The sequence below is a fragment of the Peromyscus leucopus genome, chromosome X, assembly GCF_004664715.2.
Source record: "Peromyscus leucopus breed LL Stock chromosome X, UCI_PerLeu_2.1, whole genome shotgun sequence".
Taxonomy (NCBI): Eukaryota; Metazoa; Chordata; class Mammalia; order Rodentia; family Cricetidae; genus Peromyscus; species Peromyscus leucopus.
In genome coordinates this window covers 97,493,652-97,513,082 of record NC_051083.1, presented here as the reverse complement: position 1 = coordinate 97,513,082, position 19,431 = coordinate 97,493,652, and the positions used below count along the sequence as shown (strand labels likewise).

At 38.3% G+C, this 19,431-nt stretch overlaps 2 protein-coding genes across 3 annotated transcripts in view; one reads left to right on the top strand and one right to left on the bottom strand.

Moving 5' to 3' along the window:
* The window catches only part of Trpc5 (transient receptor potential cation channel subfamily C member 5), a 261,694-nt gene that overhangs the window by 169,581 nt on the left and 72,682 nt on the right, over window positions 1–19,431 (top strand). The gene's annotated exons all lie outside the window — the stretch shown is intronic.
* Trpc5os (TRPC5 opposite strand) lies at window positions 1,763–18,671 on the bottom strand. The gene is made up of 4 exons (XM_028876929.2): window positions 15,784–18,671; window positions 7,571–7,673; window positions 7,163–7,252; window positions 1,763–5,660 (listed from the first exon to the last, which is right to left on the bottom strand). The coding sequence occupies exon 4, from the start codon at window positions 5,402–5,404 to the stop codon at window positions 5,072–5,074; it is 333 nt and encodes a 110-aa protein (XP_028732762.1). The 5' UTR covers window positions 5,405–5,660; window positions 7,163–7,252; window positions 7,571–7,673; window positions 15,784–18,671; the 3' UTR covers window positions 1,763–5,071.

The window sequence follows — 19,431 nt, the reverse complement described above, 5'->3', positions numbered from 1 at the left end:
CTCTTTGGACACCTGATCCTCTTCCCAAGTCCTGAGTTTACAGACACATTCTACTACTCCTGGCTCAGTAGTTTCAGCAGTTCCTTTTTGGTTTTGTCTTGTTTTGTTGTTGTATTTTGGGTGGATGGGCATTTTCGAGACAGGCTTTCTCTGTGTAGCCTTGGCTTGTCTTGGAACTCACTCAGTAGCCCAGGCTGGCCTTGAACCCATAAAGATCCTCTTGCCTCTGCTTCCTGAGTTCTGAGATTAAAGGGTGTGCTACCACTGCCCAGCCTAGACTTTATTTTTGTTTTGTCACTTGTGTTTCTTCCTTTCCCTTTCTACACATTTAATAGTATTTTTATGTGTGCACATAACTCTCTGAGTTTGTGTATACCCAACTGTGATATATGATGTATACACATGTATTTATAGGTGTAGCCACTCATTCATATGCCCGGGTGGCAGAGAAGGACAATAGGTGTTCTACTCTATCACTGTCTGCTTTATACTCTTGAGACAGGGTCTTCCACTGAACTTCAAGTTAGGTGGGTGACCAAGAAACTCCTATAATCATCCTGCTTATCATAGACTCCCCTCTATACACAGCACTGTGGTTACAGACATGTACAACCATACCCAGTGTTTTATATGGGTTTGTGAGATTTGCACTCAGGTCCTCATGCTTACAAGCAAGTGCTCCTACATACTGAGCCACCTCCCCAGCCTAATTATTAATTTAAGTGGGTCCTATCCCATGATCTGATGGAACAAATTAAATCTGAGTCACATGTTGAGAGCCAATAAAAAATTTGGAGACGTTTTTAAGAGATATCTTTACTAATAACCTTAAGACCCCCAAAGAAGGCTAGTGAAAGAATGGACAAAAATCTCACAGGCCAAAGGTATTCAAAGAGCAACAGCCTCTACATAAGAATGAGATAATACTCAAAAAGGAAAAACTAGGTAACAGTCAGCTGGGCATGGTGGTACATGCCTGTCTGTAACTGCAGTTCCAATCTTTACTTGGTATGTCCGCATTTCTCCTTTTAGGAAATGATCATTCGGTGACTTTGTGTTTAAGTATGGACTTCTGTACTTTTTAAATTTTATTTGATATTGGACCATAGTTAGAAGACTATCTTGTATATGAGAGCAGATTCTGAACTTGATGTTTTGAACATTGTTAAAACTAAGAGTACTCTTGGAGTTGATGCATTTTTGCATTATCAAATGGCCATGAGACTATGGGAGACAGAGACAGAATGTTATGACTTAAAGGTGATATATTCCCCCGACAGGATCATGTTTTGAGTGCTTTGTCCCCAGCTCATGACATTATTTGAAGTATTGTAGAGCCTTTAGGCAATAGGGCTTGGGTAGTAGGTTACTAGGAGCAGGCCTTAGGAGGTTCTACTTACCACTTTTCGTGGTCATGTCACTGCTTCTTGGTCCTCAGGAATTTGAGCACCCAACACCATAAACAGAGCTGCTCCTATCATCATGCCTTCCTTATTATGGTTAACTGCAACCCTCTGAAACCATGAGCCATGAGCCAATAGAAACCTTTTATCCCTTAAGATGTTTCTGCCATGTATTTTGAAACAGCAAAGAGAAAAGAAACCAGTACAGTATTGCCCTCAGGAACAAAATCTTAGCATAAAGTGGAAGATAATTCATTATTCCCTAAAGGGCTTTTTCACTGTAGCTTTTTCTCATAATTATTCCTACTAGGATTCAAATAGGCTCTTCAAAAGAATTTAATTTGGTGAAAAACTGTGCTTCAAAGAATTAAACAAAAGCCAATTCCAAATTATAATTTTTTACATAAAATAGTAGAATGAGGAAACATTTGACTCTTAGTAACAGGTGCAAACTGTTGCATTGTCCTTTCATGTCAATTAAATCTCCAGGTATTTTCATATTGACATTTGTTGGTATGGAATGACTTATGAAATGTCACAATTTCATGTATTCTAGTCCACTGTCGGTTACATCAAACACTTTAAAAACTATTTTTCATTTGTTCCTTTTTATCATTAAAAGTAAGCAGAAAAAGTGTAATCCTCATTTTACAAATGATGAAGCACCATGTTCATTCACTTCTTAGAGATCATCTGACAAGTCAGAAGTAGACAGTCAGGCTCTTGGTACAACATTCTCATTGATTATATTCCATGACCTTCTGTTTAACAAAGTCCTTTTATGGCAGTTTGGTAGCCTAGAAATTTACTACTAAGTAATTTAAGGAGACTACAAGTTCTTTGGTTTGTAAATCAAAGTTTATTAGTTCAAAGCAAGCAGTTTGGAAAAGTAGTCAATAAAGATCATAAGCAATTATAACATAAGAACTTGAAAAAAATCATTACATATAAGGATGCGGTATATAGTTTCAGCAGCTTTCCTACTTTAGCTAAAGCATTGAGATTTGTACCGTCTACTTCAGTGCCATCTACCAGCCTATCTCTCTTGATTTTAACACCTTTAAATTTGTCTCAAAATATATAGCCTTGATCCCTTTCTATTTCTCTATGCCATACAAAATCTGGTTTGGGCATTAACTTCAAAAAGATCCAAAACACAGCTACTTGGATAATGGACCAGCCACTCACTCCACTCTCATGAAGGAGATTCAACATCTCAATAGGAGGCATCCAATAAGCATATTATTAGTATTTCTCCTTTTAATGTAACTATCTACTTAATCTATATCACCTACTATCTAGCTACTTCTAGCACTACCTTAGGGTTGGCTAATTTTCATAAGGCACAGATAAACTAAAACCTCAGGAAGTAACCCCATCTCAAACAACTGTGTAACTCCAGCAATTTAAAATGTTTTCTCTATGGAAAATACCTTCCCCACTGGATCTTGTTCTTAAATACTTTTTCTGCTAAAGCCTGCTCTTTATCACCTCTAATTCTATTTCTAATACTGTCCCATATAGCAAACATACTTGATACAACAGTCCATTTCTTGAAATAGAGTTGCATCTTAATGGTTCCTAAATGTATATGATTATACGATCAAGGCAAATACTGAAATATGTATTTAGTTCTTAGGTGCCATTATATTTCCATCTTCCCAGGTGTTGCAGGTAAACAAGGGGCTAAACAGATCCACATATTACGAGCTTGCAGCATCTTCTTGTTCTGACATCTAAGAATCACACTGTCCATTTATTATTGTTCAGTCTTGTATAAGGCTTTGTCTTACTGCAAAGTCTAGAGTAGCCTTACAGGTTTCTCTTGTTATGGCCTGCTTGAGTTAATTGGTGCTTTATTAATCAATTGCGAATTGTTAGTCCATACTCTAGGGTTCTACTTGGATTGTTATCTACCCTTTCATGTGTCTACGACGTTTATAGAGCAACAAGTTTGCTCTTTGTCAGGTAAATTACTCACTAAATAAAATTTATAGTAGACTGATGGCCTCTCTCTGGATGTTTCTGGAGTTTGTTCAGTTATTTATGATTTGAGTTTTATTTTGACAGAAAATTATACCCCATATCCTACAGTTGAAATTTTCTTGATGGCAATATATATTTCCCCTAGTTGTCCCTAGCCTAGCCTAGTAGATTATGTTTTCTAACTTTCCTACAATTCTTTTTATCATTATTTGTAAATATTTTATTAAATGTGAAAAGAATCCTAACTGTTTCACTAATTATTAGAATTATTCATTAACATTTCCTCCTGGCATAGAAAATTACACTATTTCTTCATCCTTTCTCCAAACTGTCTAGGTTAATTTTTCAGTGCATCACCTATTTGCCTCTTTGGCTGTACTTGCATACCTAGAATCTGTTTTATATTGGGAAAATAAGATTCAATTTTTTTATTTAAAAAAGGTATTGTAGCAATAGGCTTAGAGTATACTGCCTACTATAATATGTAACTAACCCTGGTAACTGCATTTTAACATAATTTTCATTTATTCTACTTGTATGCTTGCCATGCATCTGTCATGTTAGTTAGCTCTGAAATCATCTGTACTAAATGCCCTATTAATCTTTTTAACTATGACATGCTTTAGGACTCTACATAAATTGGTAAGAAGCCCATACTGTATGTCCATGGAAGTAAAAGGATTGTATGGCATAGGTTAGTATAATCAGTGAATTTCTTGCATATCTGCTTTCTGTTTCAGCATGAGGGTGCTAAAACTATTGTGTTTTACCCTTCTGACACATAGAAGATTACTGTGTCTCAATACAAGTCTACATCTTGCATATTTTACCTCTTAATAACAAATATTGCTAGGTTAATGTTGTAGCCATCCTACTACAATAAGCTTTCTATCTGTCTTAAACTCAGTTATACACAAGAAGATATGCACTGTCCACTTCCCCTTGTGGACCATAACCTCCAGGTCATGACATAAGAGTTTGACTTTCTGTTGACGAAGTCTTTGTTGGGCCTTGTCTTGCCATTCTAGAACTTCTTTCTTTCATTTCTGGTACAAGCTTCAGTTTCCATCAGAGAACAATATTGCAAAGAGTTTCAGTATGCATCAGCATTTGTGGAAGCAGTCTTTCATTGGCATATCTTGGCCCCAGAATTCTCAAAGGTTTGTCCCCAGTAAATCTGGAAAACCATTCTATAATTTTATTGTCTGGTAGATGTGGCACTTTCAGAATTATTTGCCTTACTCTGCCATAGAAATCTCTCTCTTTAATATGCAATGTCTCAACATTGTACTGTCCATGTGAAAATATTCACTGTAATACCCTGCTGGAGAATACAACCCTTAGAATTTCCATCTATGCCAGAATAGTGACATTGGGTGTTTGTATGTGGCAGAGTTCATCAGTTCTTCATTCTATTCTTAGGGAGATTCTTTTCTTTGCTATTATTTGATCTTATGAAGAATCCTAATAGTACAAGGAAAGGAAGAACTACATAACTAAAGTCATCCTTTGAATTAAAACTTAGAAAAAAATGGTTTTGCCAAGAAGAAATCAAGGCTTACCTATTCTATGTGTTTTTAATAATGAAACTATGCAGAACTAGAAGAAAGCACTTATTGCTAAAGCCTAGAAAAATAGAACGTATTTGAAATAGAAAAATGATGATCTCCACATGCTGACTCTTACTCACTTTCTGTATCATCCTTTATTGCAGGGAGTATCTCCTCATAGATGTCATTCACATCTATCATAGCTTCATCCATATCAAGGATTAGGTCTTCGTCTCCTTTCACTGAAAGTATTGATTCTAAATCGGAAAGATTAGCAAGATCCGGCAAGGACTCTTCCTCAGGAGGAGGCACAAGTGCTGCTGCCTCCTCCATCATACCATTCTGTTGTGCAAAAGCAGCTTGTTCCTGTGAGATAAAATGCAACAGCTCCTCCGCTATTCTTATTAACTGGGCTACGCAATCAATAAGGCCAGTAACTAGTGAAGGGATTGACACAGACTCCATGGCTTAATCCTCTTCTCAAGATATAAAATATTACTAAAAGCAAATGAGTTCTTGATAACAGTGGATCTTGTGGAGCAGATTAATGGTCCTTCTGTTGGCTTTGAGGAGAAATGAGGTAGTTGGTGTGATTATAATGGTGATCAAGTATGGAATGAGTCTAGTTGCTTAACCTCTCACAAAATGTCCGTACTAGTAGTCAATTACTATGATAATCACCACCAAATTGTCACATCCAAGACAACACAGCAAATCAGATCTAATAATGGAAAAAGACAAATACAAAGATCAGCATCCTTGACCTTTTATCCATACTGCAGATTATAGCTACAAGATCTCTAGCTACTGTTTTTCCTTTTTGAAAAACTATTCTTTGTATGTCTCATGATATTTTTGCTCAGGGATTTCAGAATAAAATCAGCATAGGTACTTTGCATATCTCTCCTAAACATCTCCATTGAGAAAAGATACACCATCACTCAGTTTTTAACTATTTATATTAGCATCTTTGCCTCATTGCCATTTATATCTGGTGTTTTTAGTTATTAATTCATTAAAGTTTCCAATTGTCCTGCATCCTGGGGACAGATGTTACTGTGCAATAAATTGTAAAAGCTCTTCATTTTTTCTTATTAATTAGGCTACACAATCAATAAGTCTACCAACTATTAGAGGAACTGACACTGATTCCACATCTCAGTGGACTTCTCAATAGATAAAATACTACTAAAAAGCTATGGCAAATGGTCTCTTGATGATAATGAATCCTGTTGAGCTGACAATGGTTACTTCATTGATTTAGATGAGAAATCAGGATGTTAATTTGATTATGATGGTGACCAATTATAGCATGAGGCCAGTGGTTCTACAAAATTGATGATATTTGAGGATTGTGTTAATTGCTAAACTTTATTGACACAGTAGGATACTAACCATAAATATAAAATAAGTGTTCTACTAACAGAGACATGTATTAATATAAAAATAGTATACTTAGTGAAAAAATTAGACATAAAAGAATATATATGGTATACTATTCAAATACAATTCTAGAAAATCTATGGTTAAAAAAATAAGAGAAATGAGAAGTAATTAAGAGAATCGTAAGTGAACTCTCTAGGGTAGTGTTAATAGTTACATTCTAGAGTTTTAGGTTATTTAAGCATATGAAACTGCTGAATCCCATTGATCACTAGTGTGCTTTTCACTGTATGTCACCCCTCCCAAAGTAACCAAACATAATCAATCCCCTGCCTAAAAAGTACATAGTAGATGAGATGGCAAGCTCCTAATATTGTAATAAATTCTCAAATTTGTGGAAGGAAGGCCTATTACATATAAAGCAGCAAGAAATCAACTTTACATTCTAGTGTTTAATATTTACAATAAAATAACTATATGAAGTTATGAGTGGGAACATTGAGAATCATAGGTATTAACTATTTTACTTATGACCAGCCATATGGTGCAGAATAGAAGTCAGCCTAGAACTAACTTCCAAATACCTATGTCAAATTTTATGGGTCCAGAGCTGACATCTCATTTTCCTAAATAGGAATAGAACTGAGAATGTTCCTTACACTTGATATCCCTAGAAACTGGCTAAATTGTTAATTGATTGTGTCTAACACAAACTGGTGGAGAGAAGTGGATCAGTCTTCTATGGGGTCTATGCCATTATCAATTGTTTCATGGAGGTTCAGAGATGTGTCAATTTGCTCCCCCTCCTCTGATGTGCTGCATTTATCTAAAGCTACTCACCTGTAATAGAGCCAAGATGAACAAAAGGGTTACAGCTGTGCCTAGAAAATGACTTCTGGAGCTCTGCTTTCAAATAGGCTGCAGATGATCCTGCAACAACCAAAAAAAATATAATTCATACACACAGAGAAAAGAAAAAGGAGATAAATTACAAAATCAGTAGGTTTAAGGATATCAGAAAGGGGTGTAAATAGAGCAAAATGCAAAGAGACCTTCCTAATGTGATCTGATGGTAGCATGCATTTTCTGTGGCATTTGCTAATTCTGGGCACAAGTTGACAATAAAGCTAGTCCAAAGGTAGAAGGACTCTACCAGAGAATGAGAAATGCCAGCATAGCTGTTAGAAACTGTAGGAGATTAACAGAGTGGAATGGAAACTTGAGGTATGCAGGGCCAGTTTTTCTTACCTGAAATTGGTTGAGGTCCAGGCTGACCCGGAGGCAGGAAGTTCTCACAACAGGGATGGGTATTGCCACAAACACACCGCTGGTCTCCTCCTCAAAAAGACACCTAGATTTTGAGGTTAGAGGGACATAGAAGAGGCCAATGAATTAATAAGCTCAATACTACTTATGAAGGCCACTTTGAGCAAAATTACATATTAACATATATAAAGAACTGGAACTCATACGGAACAAGACTAAAAGATGTATACTACCAGATATCAAACCTAAAGCATAGGAAGGCAAACATTGCACATTCTCTCTCATATGTGGAAGCTAAAATTTGTCAATGTGAGTGAAGAATACTGACTACTAGAAACTTAGAAGGGCCACATGGAAGGAGGATAAAGGGAAGTTTTATAATGGGTACCAAAATGAAGTTAAATAGGAGGACTATGTTCTGGATTTCTGTGACACAGTAGGTTCACAATAACAAACCATATATTTTCGTAGTAACTAGAAGATAGGAACTCAAAGATGCCAATCTTAAAGGAAGACATGTTAATTACCCTGATTCTATTAGTGCATATTGTATGCAATTACAGAAATACTATGCCATATACCATGAATATGTGTATTACATGTTAACATAAATAAAAAATTTAAAATATCAAGGCTAAATTTATGGCTACAGACATAGTACTGATATGCAGACAGACAAACCAATGGAACCATGATGGTGATCATACATCAAATACTAAAAACTAATATGAAATGGATAGTAGACTTAAACCTGAAAGATAAAGCAAATATGTAGCTCAAACCATAAGAGAAAACCTTCATGATCTTAGAAAAGCAAAGATTTACCACATATTCCCAAAATTAGTTAATTCTTATTTTCATTAAAATAGGAGCTTTTATCTATCAAAAGATACCTTGAGAGTAAAAAGATCAATAATAGAATAGGAAAATATTCAGAAAGTATTCCCAATAGAAGGTTTATACCTACCCACTCTATGCATATATTTTAAACTCCTATAAATCAATAAGAACAAGACAATGCAAATGTCAAAAAAAGACAAAAGAAATTAACTACTATTCCAGAGAAGAGGCTATCTATACGACCTACAAGTACACAAATAGGCATTTATCACTATTACTCATCAGAGAAATGCAAATCCAGTCCACACTGAGATATATCAAACCCCACCAGAACAGGTATATCGGAAAGGACAGATATACGAAACAGATATAATAAGAAACAGAACAATGGATCCACTGGAACGCACATACATTGCAGGTGAAAGTACTGGCTCGAACAACTACTTTGGAAAATACTGGACAGTATCTACTAAAGCCAAGTCTATCTCGATCTCATGAAGCTGTAGTTTTACTAGTATGTACATATCCAAATTACAGAGTGTGAACATCTACTAGAATACATGTAAAAGAATGTCAACAGAAACCAGAAGTATGAAAGTGTATTATACATCCCATCATCCCATTTAGATGAAATTTAGGACAATGATGAGTGTCATCAGCATTGTTTGACCAGCCTGTCATTAACGCTAAGGAAATGAAGTGTAAACATTCAGGGAGGGCTCCCTTTGCCTAGTGTAGATCTCTACTTCATGTCAATGCAAAGGCAAGAGGTCCTGATTGCCAGACAGTTTTTAATTGATGGAATGTGACATAATCTGCCTCTCATAAGCAGCTGAGAGAGCTAGATTACAGGTGATGTTATCTAACTGATAGCTTGACTCTTTGCATCTGTCTCACGTTTTGTCAACATGACTAACAAAAACCCATCACTTTCTTCTAACTGAAAGTCTTAGCCTGTTATTTGGCACTGCTTCCAACTGGAAATCTGGCAATAAGTATCTAACAGTGGGACAGAAAGGGAGCAAAGGAATCCAAAGCCACTGGGCCCGTGTTTATAGTCGATAAGCTTCCCTGCATCAGGCAAGGTGAATTGCTTCATATCCAAAGGGAACAGAGGTAGTTATATGGGAGTGATTAAATGTGCCTTTGGTGAGTACAGGTGCCAGTTCCGTATTCACAAAGAGGATTTTTTTTTTTATTGTGCTCCCTTCTGTAGTGCTGCAGTGCCATTTGGATACAAGCATTTAATTTAAATGTTTAAACAAACAACATGTGTGTTAATGGTTCCTCAGCTGGTGCTAGGATTACACACACACACACACACACACACACACACACCCCACCACCGCCGCCACCGCCGCCGCCACTGCCACCGTCGTCGCCCTCTCTGCTGGGACTTTTATCTAAAGGTTTTGTGCAACACAAACTGCACTCAGTAGGGAAAGAAGGAGAGTAAATAAATAGTCTCAAAGTTGGATGGGAAAGGAGGAGAGGCTTTTGAATGTGGTAAGTGGGGGCAGTCAAGAGGGTAAATAGGTTCAAAATACATTGTATGAAATTCTCAAAGAATGAATAAGAAATTATTTTTTTAAAAACCACTTCTAGACATATATAACTTCTCTTTGCCCTCTCCACCTCCAGGGAAACATCGAAAAGGACTATCCCATCATTTTTATATAGTAGGAGAATCTCTAGGGAGATACAATGAAAATTAACAAGACTTACCCTTACACCTATTTTTTTACTTTTTGTCTTTCACATCATGCCTCCCGATCCCACCCATCCCCCACCCCCCAAAAAAAATCAGGTTAAAATATAAGAGAAAAGGGAGGAGGAAGAAGCGGAAATTCTTGTCTTGGAAGCTGCAGTGTGACACAGTGAGTCACTCGGTAAATCCCTTTATCCATACATTTTTACAAGGAGGCATTCATAACAAAGAATCATTGGTCTGGGGTGAGGCCCCTGGGCTCTGCTACACTATCAAAGCTTGGACCTCACTGGGGCTCTTCCTGGACATCCCGTTGCGGTCCTGCACCACTGACACTTATTTTTTAAAGTTATAAATTGTTGCCTTTTCAAAAATTACACACAATAAGGCATTTGCCTGCTATTTGAAACATCCATGGACCATCTTTAATTTATTAAGAAAAAGGGAAAGAAGTGTACAGCTGAAGAGCTAGACATGGCCCCTTCTTGAAAAATACATGAAAAATTCAAAACAAACCAAGACAAGGGAGAGTAGAATGCCCTTATAGTCAATTTAAAGCAAGTTCTTCTGACTTTCTCTCCTCCTCTTTCTGATTTGTTCATTGCTGAAGAGATGGTCTTCGACTCTCGCTTACCCTTCAGAAAAACAACTTCATCAGCGCTGGGGAATGATATTTTGAAAATGCCTCTTAGTTATTTTCTTAGGCACACAGTTTTTCAGAATGCTATCCAACCATGGGGTCAGCCACCCTATCTTGGCTTGGGGGGACATAAACAGGCTTGTCCCTGAAGCTTAGCTGCTATAAGAGTCTCCCAGAGAGCCCAGAAAAAGATGTTAACACTTCCAGAAAGAGTAGCAAGTGCAGAAGAAAAGCTGAAAATGGGGGGAAGGAAAAACATAACTGAGGGTGATAGGAAAAAAAGGTTCTGTTCCTAATTTTCCCCTCAGATTTCTGAGAGGAAAAAGAAAAGTTGGGGGGGAGGGCGGGGTTGATGGGAAAAAATAGTCTCTTTAGGAGAAACACCAAAATGATGGTAGTGACTAAGAGGGTTGTATATTGTAACAAACAGACTTATATTTTCATTCTAACTTTACTAATAACATTTCTAAGCTACTTTTGCCTTAATTTCCTTACCTGTAGAAAAGGGATAGCAGGAAAATTGTATGAGTTATTTCATGAATGAGTTTAAAATGGTACCCAGTTTATTAAGTGCTTTATAAATGCTAGCTGTATAGTTGTGCTAGGGGAATTCCAGGATCCAGGAAGTAATGTGTGGGGCATCCTGGCTGGTACTAGTGGCCCATTTAAGTAACAAGAGGAAGAAACACAATACCTCTTACCATCCTAGTCTGGGGTTTGTTCCGAGCTTCAAGTGCAAGACTGAGCCCTGGAGTTCTGGCCTTCTTTCTCTTTCTGCAAATGCCAGTTGACCAAGAGGGGACACACCCAACAGGAATGATCAGAGATAATACAGTCCTCCTCTATGCCTGAAACTGTGCTTACACCGCCTGCCAAAGAATGCGCCTTTCTCGTTTTAGTGGCTTTGAACTATGATTCCCTAACTCCACTCAGTAGCTCATGCCAGGGTTTTACGGTTTCTTCCTTCTGGAAACCGTATCCTCAAGCACATTCACAAAACCTACAAGAGTCCTATCTGACAAAGATTCTTATTGCACAACTGAGGGAGTGGAAACCCAAACTTCTTTCACATCACATCTCATTGGATCTTCCAATTACTGTGAGGTGGATAGGGGAGCATGGGCTATATCTCCACTATGTATTTATGAAAATCAAAATCCCCACAAGCCAAATGGTCCATGGTGCATGGCTGGAAAGTGCTATAAACTAGAACCTGATTTGCTGCTCTTTCCACAGCTTCCAATAATATACTGCAAAGTCCCTAATCCTTGAGGAAAAGTCCTCCAAATTCCTTGTTAGGATAGATTACATACCTTGAGTATGCCATTACCTAATGTTTCAAAATCTAATAATGTATTCCACTAATATCTGGGAATCAAACCATAAAATCATCTATAGACCCTATACGGAGAACTGCCAAGTGAATATCAGAGACTAGAATTCCCATTGTCACTCTTTCCAAGAAAGAAAATATGATTTGAGTATCCAGGCTATTCAGTGGAATGAGTCAATTGTTTCTTTCAAACCACTCTGCCTTCCTCTTGCATGATACATTACATCAAACAGTTCTCTACAGGAACATAATAACACAAATAAGAAAATTATAGTACAACTAAGTAACTGTGACCTAAAGTAAATCCCAACGGCCTCTTCCACTGTGCCACTAATTGCTCATGTTGAAAGCTTTTCCCATTGCCACTGCCACACAAGAAGAGTGGAAACTGTCCTTTGAAATGCATCACTAAAGGGGAAACTGGTATTTACTTGGCAGGGGGAGAACAGGATACTTCATGCTTGGCATACTGCTACCATTGGCATCGAATCCAGAAGCTGCTGCATTCTGCAGGGGTGGCAACTATTTTGTCCTCAGGATAACATAGTGGCAGATACAGCTATATTTATGTACAGACTTTTTAATAGAAATGCCTGTCACCCCTGGTAAGCTCACAGGAGGTGACAGAAATGGCACAGCCAGGAAAAGGCAAGCCAAGTCTTTAGTACCTTCTGGCAGCTAAATCCATAGAAGAAGGCCAGGATCTCTTTCTTGAGTCCCAGAACATTACTATACAGGGAGGTATACAGTAACTGTCCCAAGAATTACTGAACTAGGCCAGATTTGTCTTCTGTGTCCCTTCCCAAGCCACAGTAAATCAAATGGCTGAAAGTTCAGTCTACTGCCATGTCAGTTCTGATGTCCATTGTGAAACAGCGAAGTTCCATATATAAACCTCACACTGAGGTTAAAAGTGTCAATATAAACACAAACTGATGAATGCTCGATAGACTTCTAATAATACAGAGATAGAAACATCATTGAGCCATGAATGCATGACTACCTCAGTCCCACAGGCATGGACAGAAGTATTTGACACTGGGGAAGAAGGAAGGGTGGAGAAAGGAGACATTGTTTTTAAGGAATACGGACACTGTAGACAGAGAGACTTAGGTCCAAACCTCAATGTCTCCTTAACAGTTTACTTAAGTTTACCATGACTCTCAGTCCTTATCAGAAATAAATATGATGATAACACTTTGGGCAATTACGATCTTTTTAATTTAGACAATCTTTAATTGTGGGGAGACAGCCTAACAATTTAGGTAAAACGTGCAAGTGTGTGATCTCAGTTCAGATATAGACTTAAACGTTTTCTCTCTGACATTCATTGAGGAAAGAACTAAGTTTCTGTAAACCTGTGTTTTGTCTTCTATATACTGAAGATGGTGAGGACACCATCAAGTGAGATAATTTTTGAGAGATCTTTTGTAAGTTAGGAAGTTCAAGGCAAAAATAAAAACAAACTCAATCTGGTTTTCCAGGGATTAAAGCTTTTACAGGACTCGAGATTCTTGTCATTTAATGAAGAAAGTCTTGAGCAATCTGGAATAATTTCAACACTTTAGTCTTCCCTAGACCTTAACGTGACTGAGACTGTGGATAGGATGTAATTGGCCTTAATAGGTCCTAGTTTTACCTTACCTTGTCCCTGAGTAGGCCTTTACTATTCTTGGACTCTTGCTAGACCTTAACTAGCCTCTAATTAGAATTTAACTAAGATTAGCTCTTGGCAAATAAAACAAAATAAAATAAAACAAAACAAAAGAAAAAGAAAAAGAAACCACTATGCAGGCTCAAACATTCTGTATCTGAAATTAGATTCTAAATAGGCTGTCTTTCTCTGGGTCGTATCATGGCAAGATGTTAAGAATACTATGAATAGATGTTAACCAGGCATAACCTATGACTAGGCTAACTGGGTTCTATTAGGACTTACCTTGGCTTGGCTTAGCTACCCCTTAACTTCACTAGGCCTGGAAAGGAACTCCCATAGAGGAATAAGTAGTTAAAGCTGTAAAGGGCCTTGAGGGGGGCAACCTGGGAGGAATAATACAGAAATTGACTATAGAAAAGCCCTTTGTGTGGAGAAGCCATGACCTCAGAATGGGTTGGTCTGACATAGGAATAAGAACTCCGTAAGGACTCTATGGTTGGTTATTACACCAGTCATTGTGATGGTACAGGTTAACAGAGTTCAGATTCTAAGCCCCTGGGCTCCCACATGGCCTTTGAACCGATCTGTAAACAGGACAAAGCCAGCTAATTCTGTCCCAATACACCCCTTCTCGAAATGCTGGCTATAGTAAATGCCAGCCATGAGCTACTCTGCCTAACAGACCTGTCTCTAGGTCAGGACTGCTGTGTATGATTGTGTGCAGGACAGGCTGCCTATACTGAAATAGGAATGACTTACCAAAGTCCGACTAACAACACAAATGGGACATGTTTTAACGGGACAGCCTGTTCGAGTCGTAGGAGAAGCCCAATCTGTGGAAAATGAAAAGGGCTTGGGCAGTGGTGGCACACGCCTTTAATTCCAGCACTCAGAAGGCAGAGCCAGGTGAATCTCTGTGAGTTGAAGGCCAGCCTGGTCTGCAGAGAGAGTTCCAGAGAAGCCAGGGCTACACAGAGAAACCCTATCTCGAAAAACAAACAAACAAACAAACAAACAAACAAATGGCTGTACCAGACTAGTTAACAGAGCAGAAGCTCCTGATTGTACACACTTTTTGACTCCTAGAATATTTACATCTTCTCTGCATAAGACAGTTGCAGGCAGCTATTCTTGGCCCCTGACATAGATGTGTTCCCAGGAAGCAAGGTTCAGCAATGCTTACATCCCTTAGATTCAAACAGTAAGAAAACTCCTCCTGTACTTCTATCTGTCCTGCTGGGAATGGCTCTGACAAGGTCCGTGACCCCCGGTGCTGCTGCAATAGGCATCCATCAAGTGCAACATAGCCAGCTTTCTACTCGGACCAAAGAAGATTTACCTATTGTTCAGAAAAGCATAGTCACTGTTCAAAATCGGATAGATTTGCTGACAGCAATGACCCTCCAACACTGTAGAGGATTAGATTTGATTACCGCTGAAAAGGGAGGCATATGCATGGTTTTAAATGAGGACCGTGGTTTTTAACATGGTGACCCTGGCTGGCTCCGCTAAAAGGGCCTCTTATAAGAATAATGCTAGAATGTCTATTAGTACCATGCATCTTGAACACCCTTTCCAGCCAGGTTCATCAGAACTAGAATGAAAGCGAAAACAAAAAAACAGAGCAAAATTAAAAAAAAAAAACTACAAATAATACATCAGGAGTACCAACCCATTTCTTCAAGATAGATTCATAAGGCTTTATGAAGCCGCGGAGCCGGAAATGAAGTAGAATAAGGCAGAAAAGACCAATTATTGGATTTACTTAAAGCACTATTTGTACTGCTTATTTGCAAGCATGATTTCACTTGCTACCTAGAACAGAATGACCTGAAGAAATAGCTGAAACAATGAGTTGTCGCCCTTAACAACCTGGCCACAACAGCTTACACCTGTCAGCTTGAAAATTTGCTCTCAAAAACAAGAGGCTGACCGCCACGTCAGCTTCTGTAAAATAGCAACTGCTTGCTCTCCCCATCTTGTGGCTTTAGAAAATAAAATAAGAATGCAAACAGACCTGGCACGGAAGCCGTTCTGGAACTATCCTGACTTCAGTTCACCGGTGAAGACAGCTCCTCTCTTCCACTCCCATTGGTGTCGGAGTGCTTATTCCAGAGAGAGTCCCGCAACACCTTCTCTAGATTTATAGCCCAGCTGGGGACTAAGAAGGTTTTCACAAGATCTCAACTGAGATTTAGACCTGGGTGGGATTAAAGTGGGTTTTGAATAGGTCTAAACTATGTTTACATCCTAGTCAAACTTTAATAGGGCTGGCCAGGGCTTTAAATGTCTTAGGTTCTGATTAGAACAAAACTGAATGCTGATTAAGCTTCAGCTGAGCCTGACCAGACCTTAACAGAACCTACGATGCTTTTACTGGACTTTGGCACTGACTAGACCCTCAGGGGCCTGAGTAGGCCTTAACTTACTTAACTAGCTCTTGAAATAGTTTTAGATTCTCTCTATATTCTAGCAAGACTGTGACAAGGCTTCATTTAAACTGAGATTCTGACTAGACTTTAGCTTCAGTCCCTTCGGAGGTAGTAACCGGGTTTTGGCCCTGGCTAGGCTTTAACTGGACTGTTGAGGTTTTAGTTGGTCAGGAATAATGTTACAATTTAACCATAACTCAGAGAGACCTTTATCAAGATGGATAATCTTGAAGTAATCTTAAGCTTTGGGTGTACCTTAAAAAAAGATTTGTATAGGACTTAACTGTGTTCTGACTATGTCTTCATGATAGGAATGGGTGTGGGCCCTGCCATAAATAGTTTCTGTTTAAAACTTAAGATTTGGTCTTTAACCAGTCTCCAATTATGCAAGCACTACTAGGATTTGACTATACATAAACTAAATGTAGGCCATAAATAATTCTTCAGCAAGTTCCTGAGCTGGAACTAAACTAGACATTTGTTTGGAGCTACCCAAGATTCAACTACACTAAAAGTTGACAAATAAATTTTAATACTTAAATAATTTGAGTCTTAAACCAAACTAGTTTGCTTTTAACTAGAACAAGGCTTTGACTACACCCTAATAGGGCTTTGACAGATTTCAACTGTGCTGGGGCCCTGCTAATTATACCATGACTATGTTGCAAGGATATTTAGGGTCTCAAATGTGCCTTAGTGGCATTGACAAGATTTTAGCCAAGCTAACCAGTACTTAAGTAAGCAAATGTTCTGCCTAGTTCTTAACTGAGGTGACTAGGCCTGATCCCCGTTTGGTCTCTCAGTGGGCCTTAACTGGGCTCTGACCAGACTTAACCTGAGCTCAGTCATTAGCTAGGCTTTAAGTAAAATGTTAAGTAAAATCTAACATTTAACTACACTGAGGAATTAACTAGACTTAGCTACACCTACACCGTGGTTAAGTCTAAAGTAAGTTCAATAATACTATGTGATTTCTATGACTTTCATAGGACATAATTTGGTTCAACCTAGAAATTAACTAGGCTTAGGCTTTGGTGAGGGCTTATCTTGGCTCTGACTTATACTAAAGAGAGTTTAGGTCCTGCTTTTGTTATAACTGGCATTGAATTATGTTTACACTAGGCTGAAATATCAGCTAGGTTCTAAAGGAGGCCTCTAATTGACACTTGAACATTTATAAATTTGCAACTCTTTAATTATACTATGAATAACACTTGATAGGTTTACTCCCTGGGAGAGGGTTTGTCTCAGCTCTTGCTAAACCTAATTAGCCTTATATACTCAAAAGAGCTTATGTCCATTCTAACTAAACCTGAACCACTTGTGTTTTAACAGAATCTAAAACAGGATTAGATCCTGGGAAGATCTGAACTAGGCTCCAACTAGGACCAAATGAAACTTTTACAACAGCTAGGTCCTAAACGTGCTCTAACCAACCCTTAACTAGTCTTAGTCTCTGCCAAGACCAAAGTTAGACTTAATTATATCTGAATGAGGCTGAAGCCCAAGCTATGTCTTAACTAAGATATTCATAAACCTGAACCAAGCTTATTTTCTGCATAGAGTTTAACCAGTCTCTCTCTATACCTAAATAAGGCTTAGACCCAGACCAGGGCTTAACTGTGATCTATAACCTTAGCTAGACATTCTTTTGGCTCTGATCAACAATACTTACATAGGCTTAGGCCCTGCCTAGACTTCAATGAGATTTTATTATATATAGTCTGAGGCCTTTGCTGACTCTTAGCCATATCTAATAGAACTAAACAATGTTTATATCATTGCTAGGGGTTAAGTACTCTGTCCCTCAGACTTAATTAATCTTAGGCCCTAACTAGGATTTTCATGGACTCATTTGAATTTAGCTATACTTCCAGCATGGCTAGAAGCAATGAGGCTCTTACTAGACCCAACATAGTCTTAGAGTCTAATTAGAGTTTAACCATGCTTGTGACATTGCAAGGATTCGGCTGTACTTTGAGTGGAACCAGGATTGGACCCTGATGAGAGCTCAGCTAGAGTCTGAATGAAGCTAAAATCGACTTAGATATTAGCTAGAGTTTAGCTGGGCTCTGACCAGCCTGAATTAGGCATAAGCCCTGACTAGTGCTTAACAGGAATCTTACTAACAGCAATGATAAGCTTTGTTAATACTTACAAAAGCCTAAGCTTGGTTAAGATGTAATCAAGTCTGATTGAATTCTAGGCATGACCTGGACCTAGAATTAGAGTATTAGAGTCCATTTAATGTCAAGGTAATACATAAGTCTAGTTTAGGTCTATCCAGAGCTCTATTAAGCCTTAAGACTAGTTAAGGTCTGCAAAGAATGCCCAAGCTTTACTAGGATATAATAAAGTCAGTGGCTGGAGTGACAGCTTGAGCCTAAGATTCTTTTGTGCTCTTAGAGAGGACCCAATTTGGGTTCCTAGAATCCACATCAGATGGCTCACAACTGCCTGTAACTTTAGCTGCAAGAGATACAATGGCATTTTCTGGCCTCTGCATACATGTGCACATGCCTACACACACACACACACACACATACACACACACACACACACACACACACACACACACTTAAAAATATAAAACAAATACTATCAAAAATATGGTAGTGGTATCAACAATATCCCTAGCTACACCTTAACTAGACTCTATTATATCTTAATCAACTTGGGTCTTAGCCAATTCTTAACTAAGCTATGACTATGTTTATGGACTTGCTGATATTTAACTACATGACAGTCAGAGATTTATCACATTAAGACTCTAGCAAGACTTACCTGGACAGTTAACAGGCACTGGCTAAGACTTCCCTAGTATTGGCACTGAATAGCTCTAAACCAATCTTAAAACCTAAACTATAAAATTGACTTTTTTCAGGCTTTACTTGCTTTTTGAGACAGGGTTTTAGTATGTAGCCTGGGCTGAACAAGAGCTCACTGTGTAGATCAGGCGCAAATTCAGATCTACCCGTTCTGCTTCTGCCTCTCCCTCAGCCTCCTCAGTACTGAGATTAAAGTCAAAGGCCATCTTTTGTTATTTTTGTTGTTGTTATTTTTGCGGGGGGTGTCAGAATTCCACTATGTAGCCCTGGCTGGACTAGACCAGGCTCAAAAACTCACAAAAAAAAAAAAAAAAACTGCCTGTCTCTGCCTCCTGCATGCTCAGATTGAAGGCACATGCCACTGCCCCTGCTCAGGTTTTTTGTTTTATTTTTGTTTGTCCATTT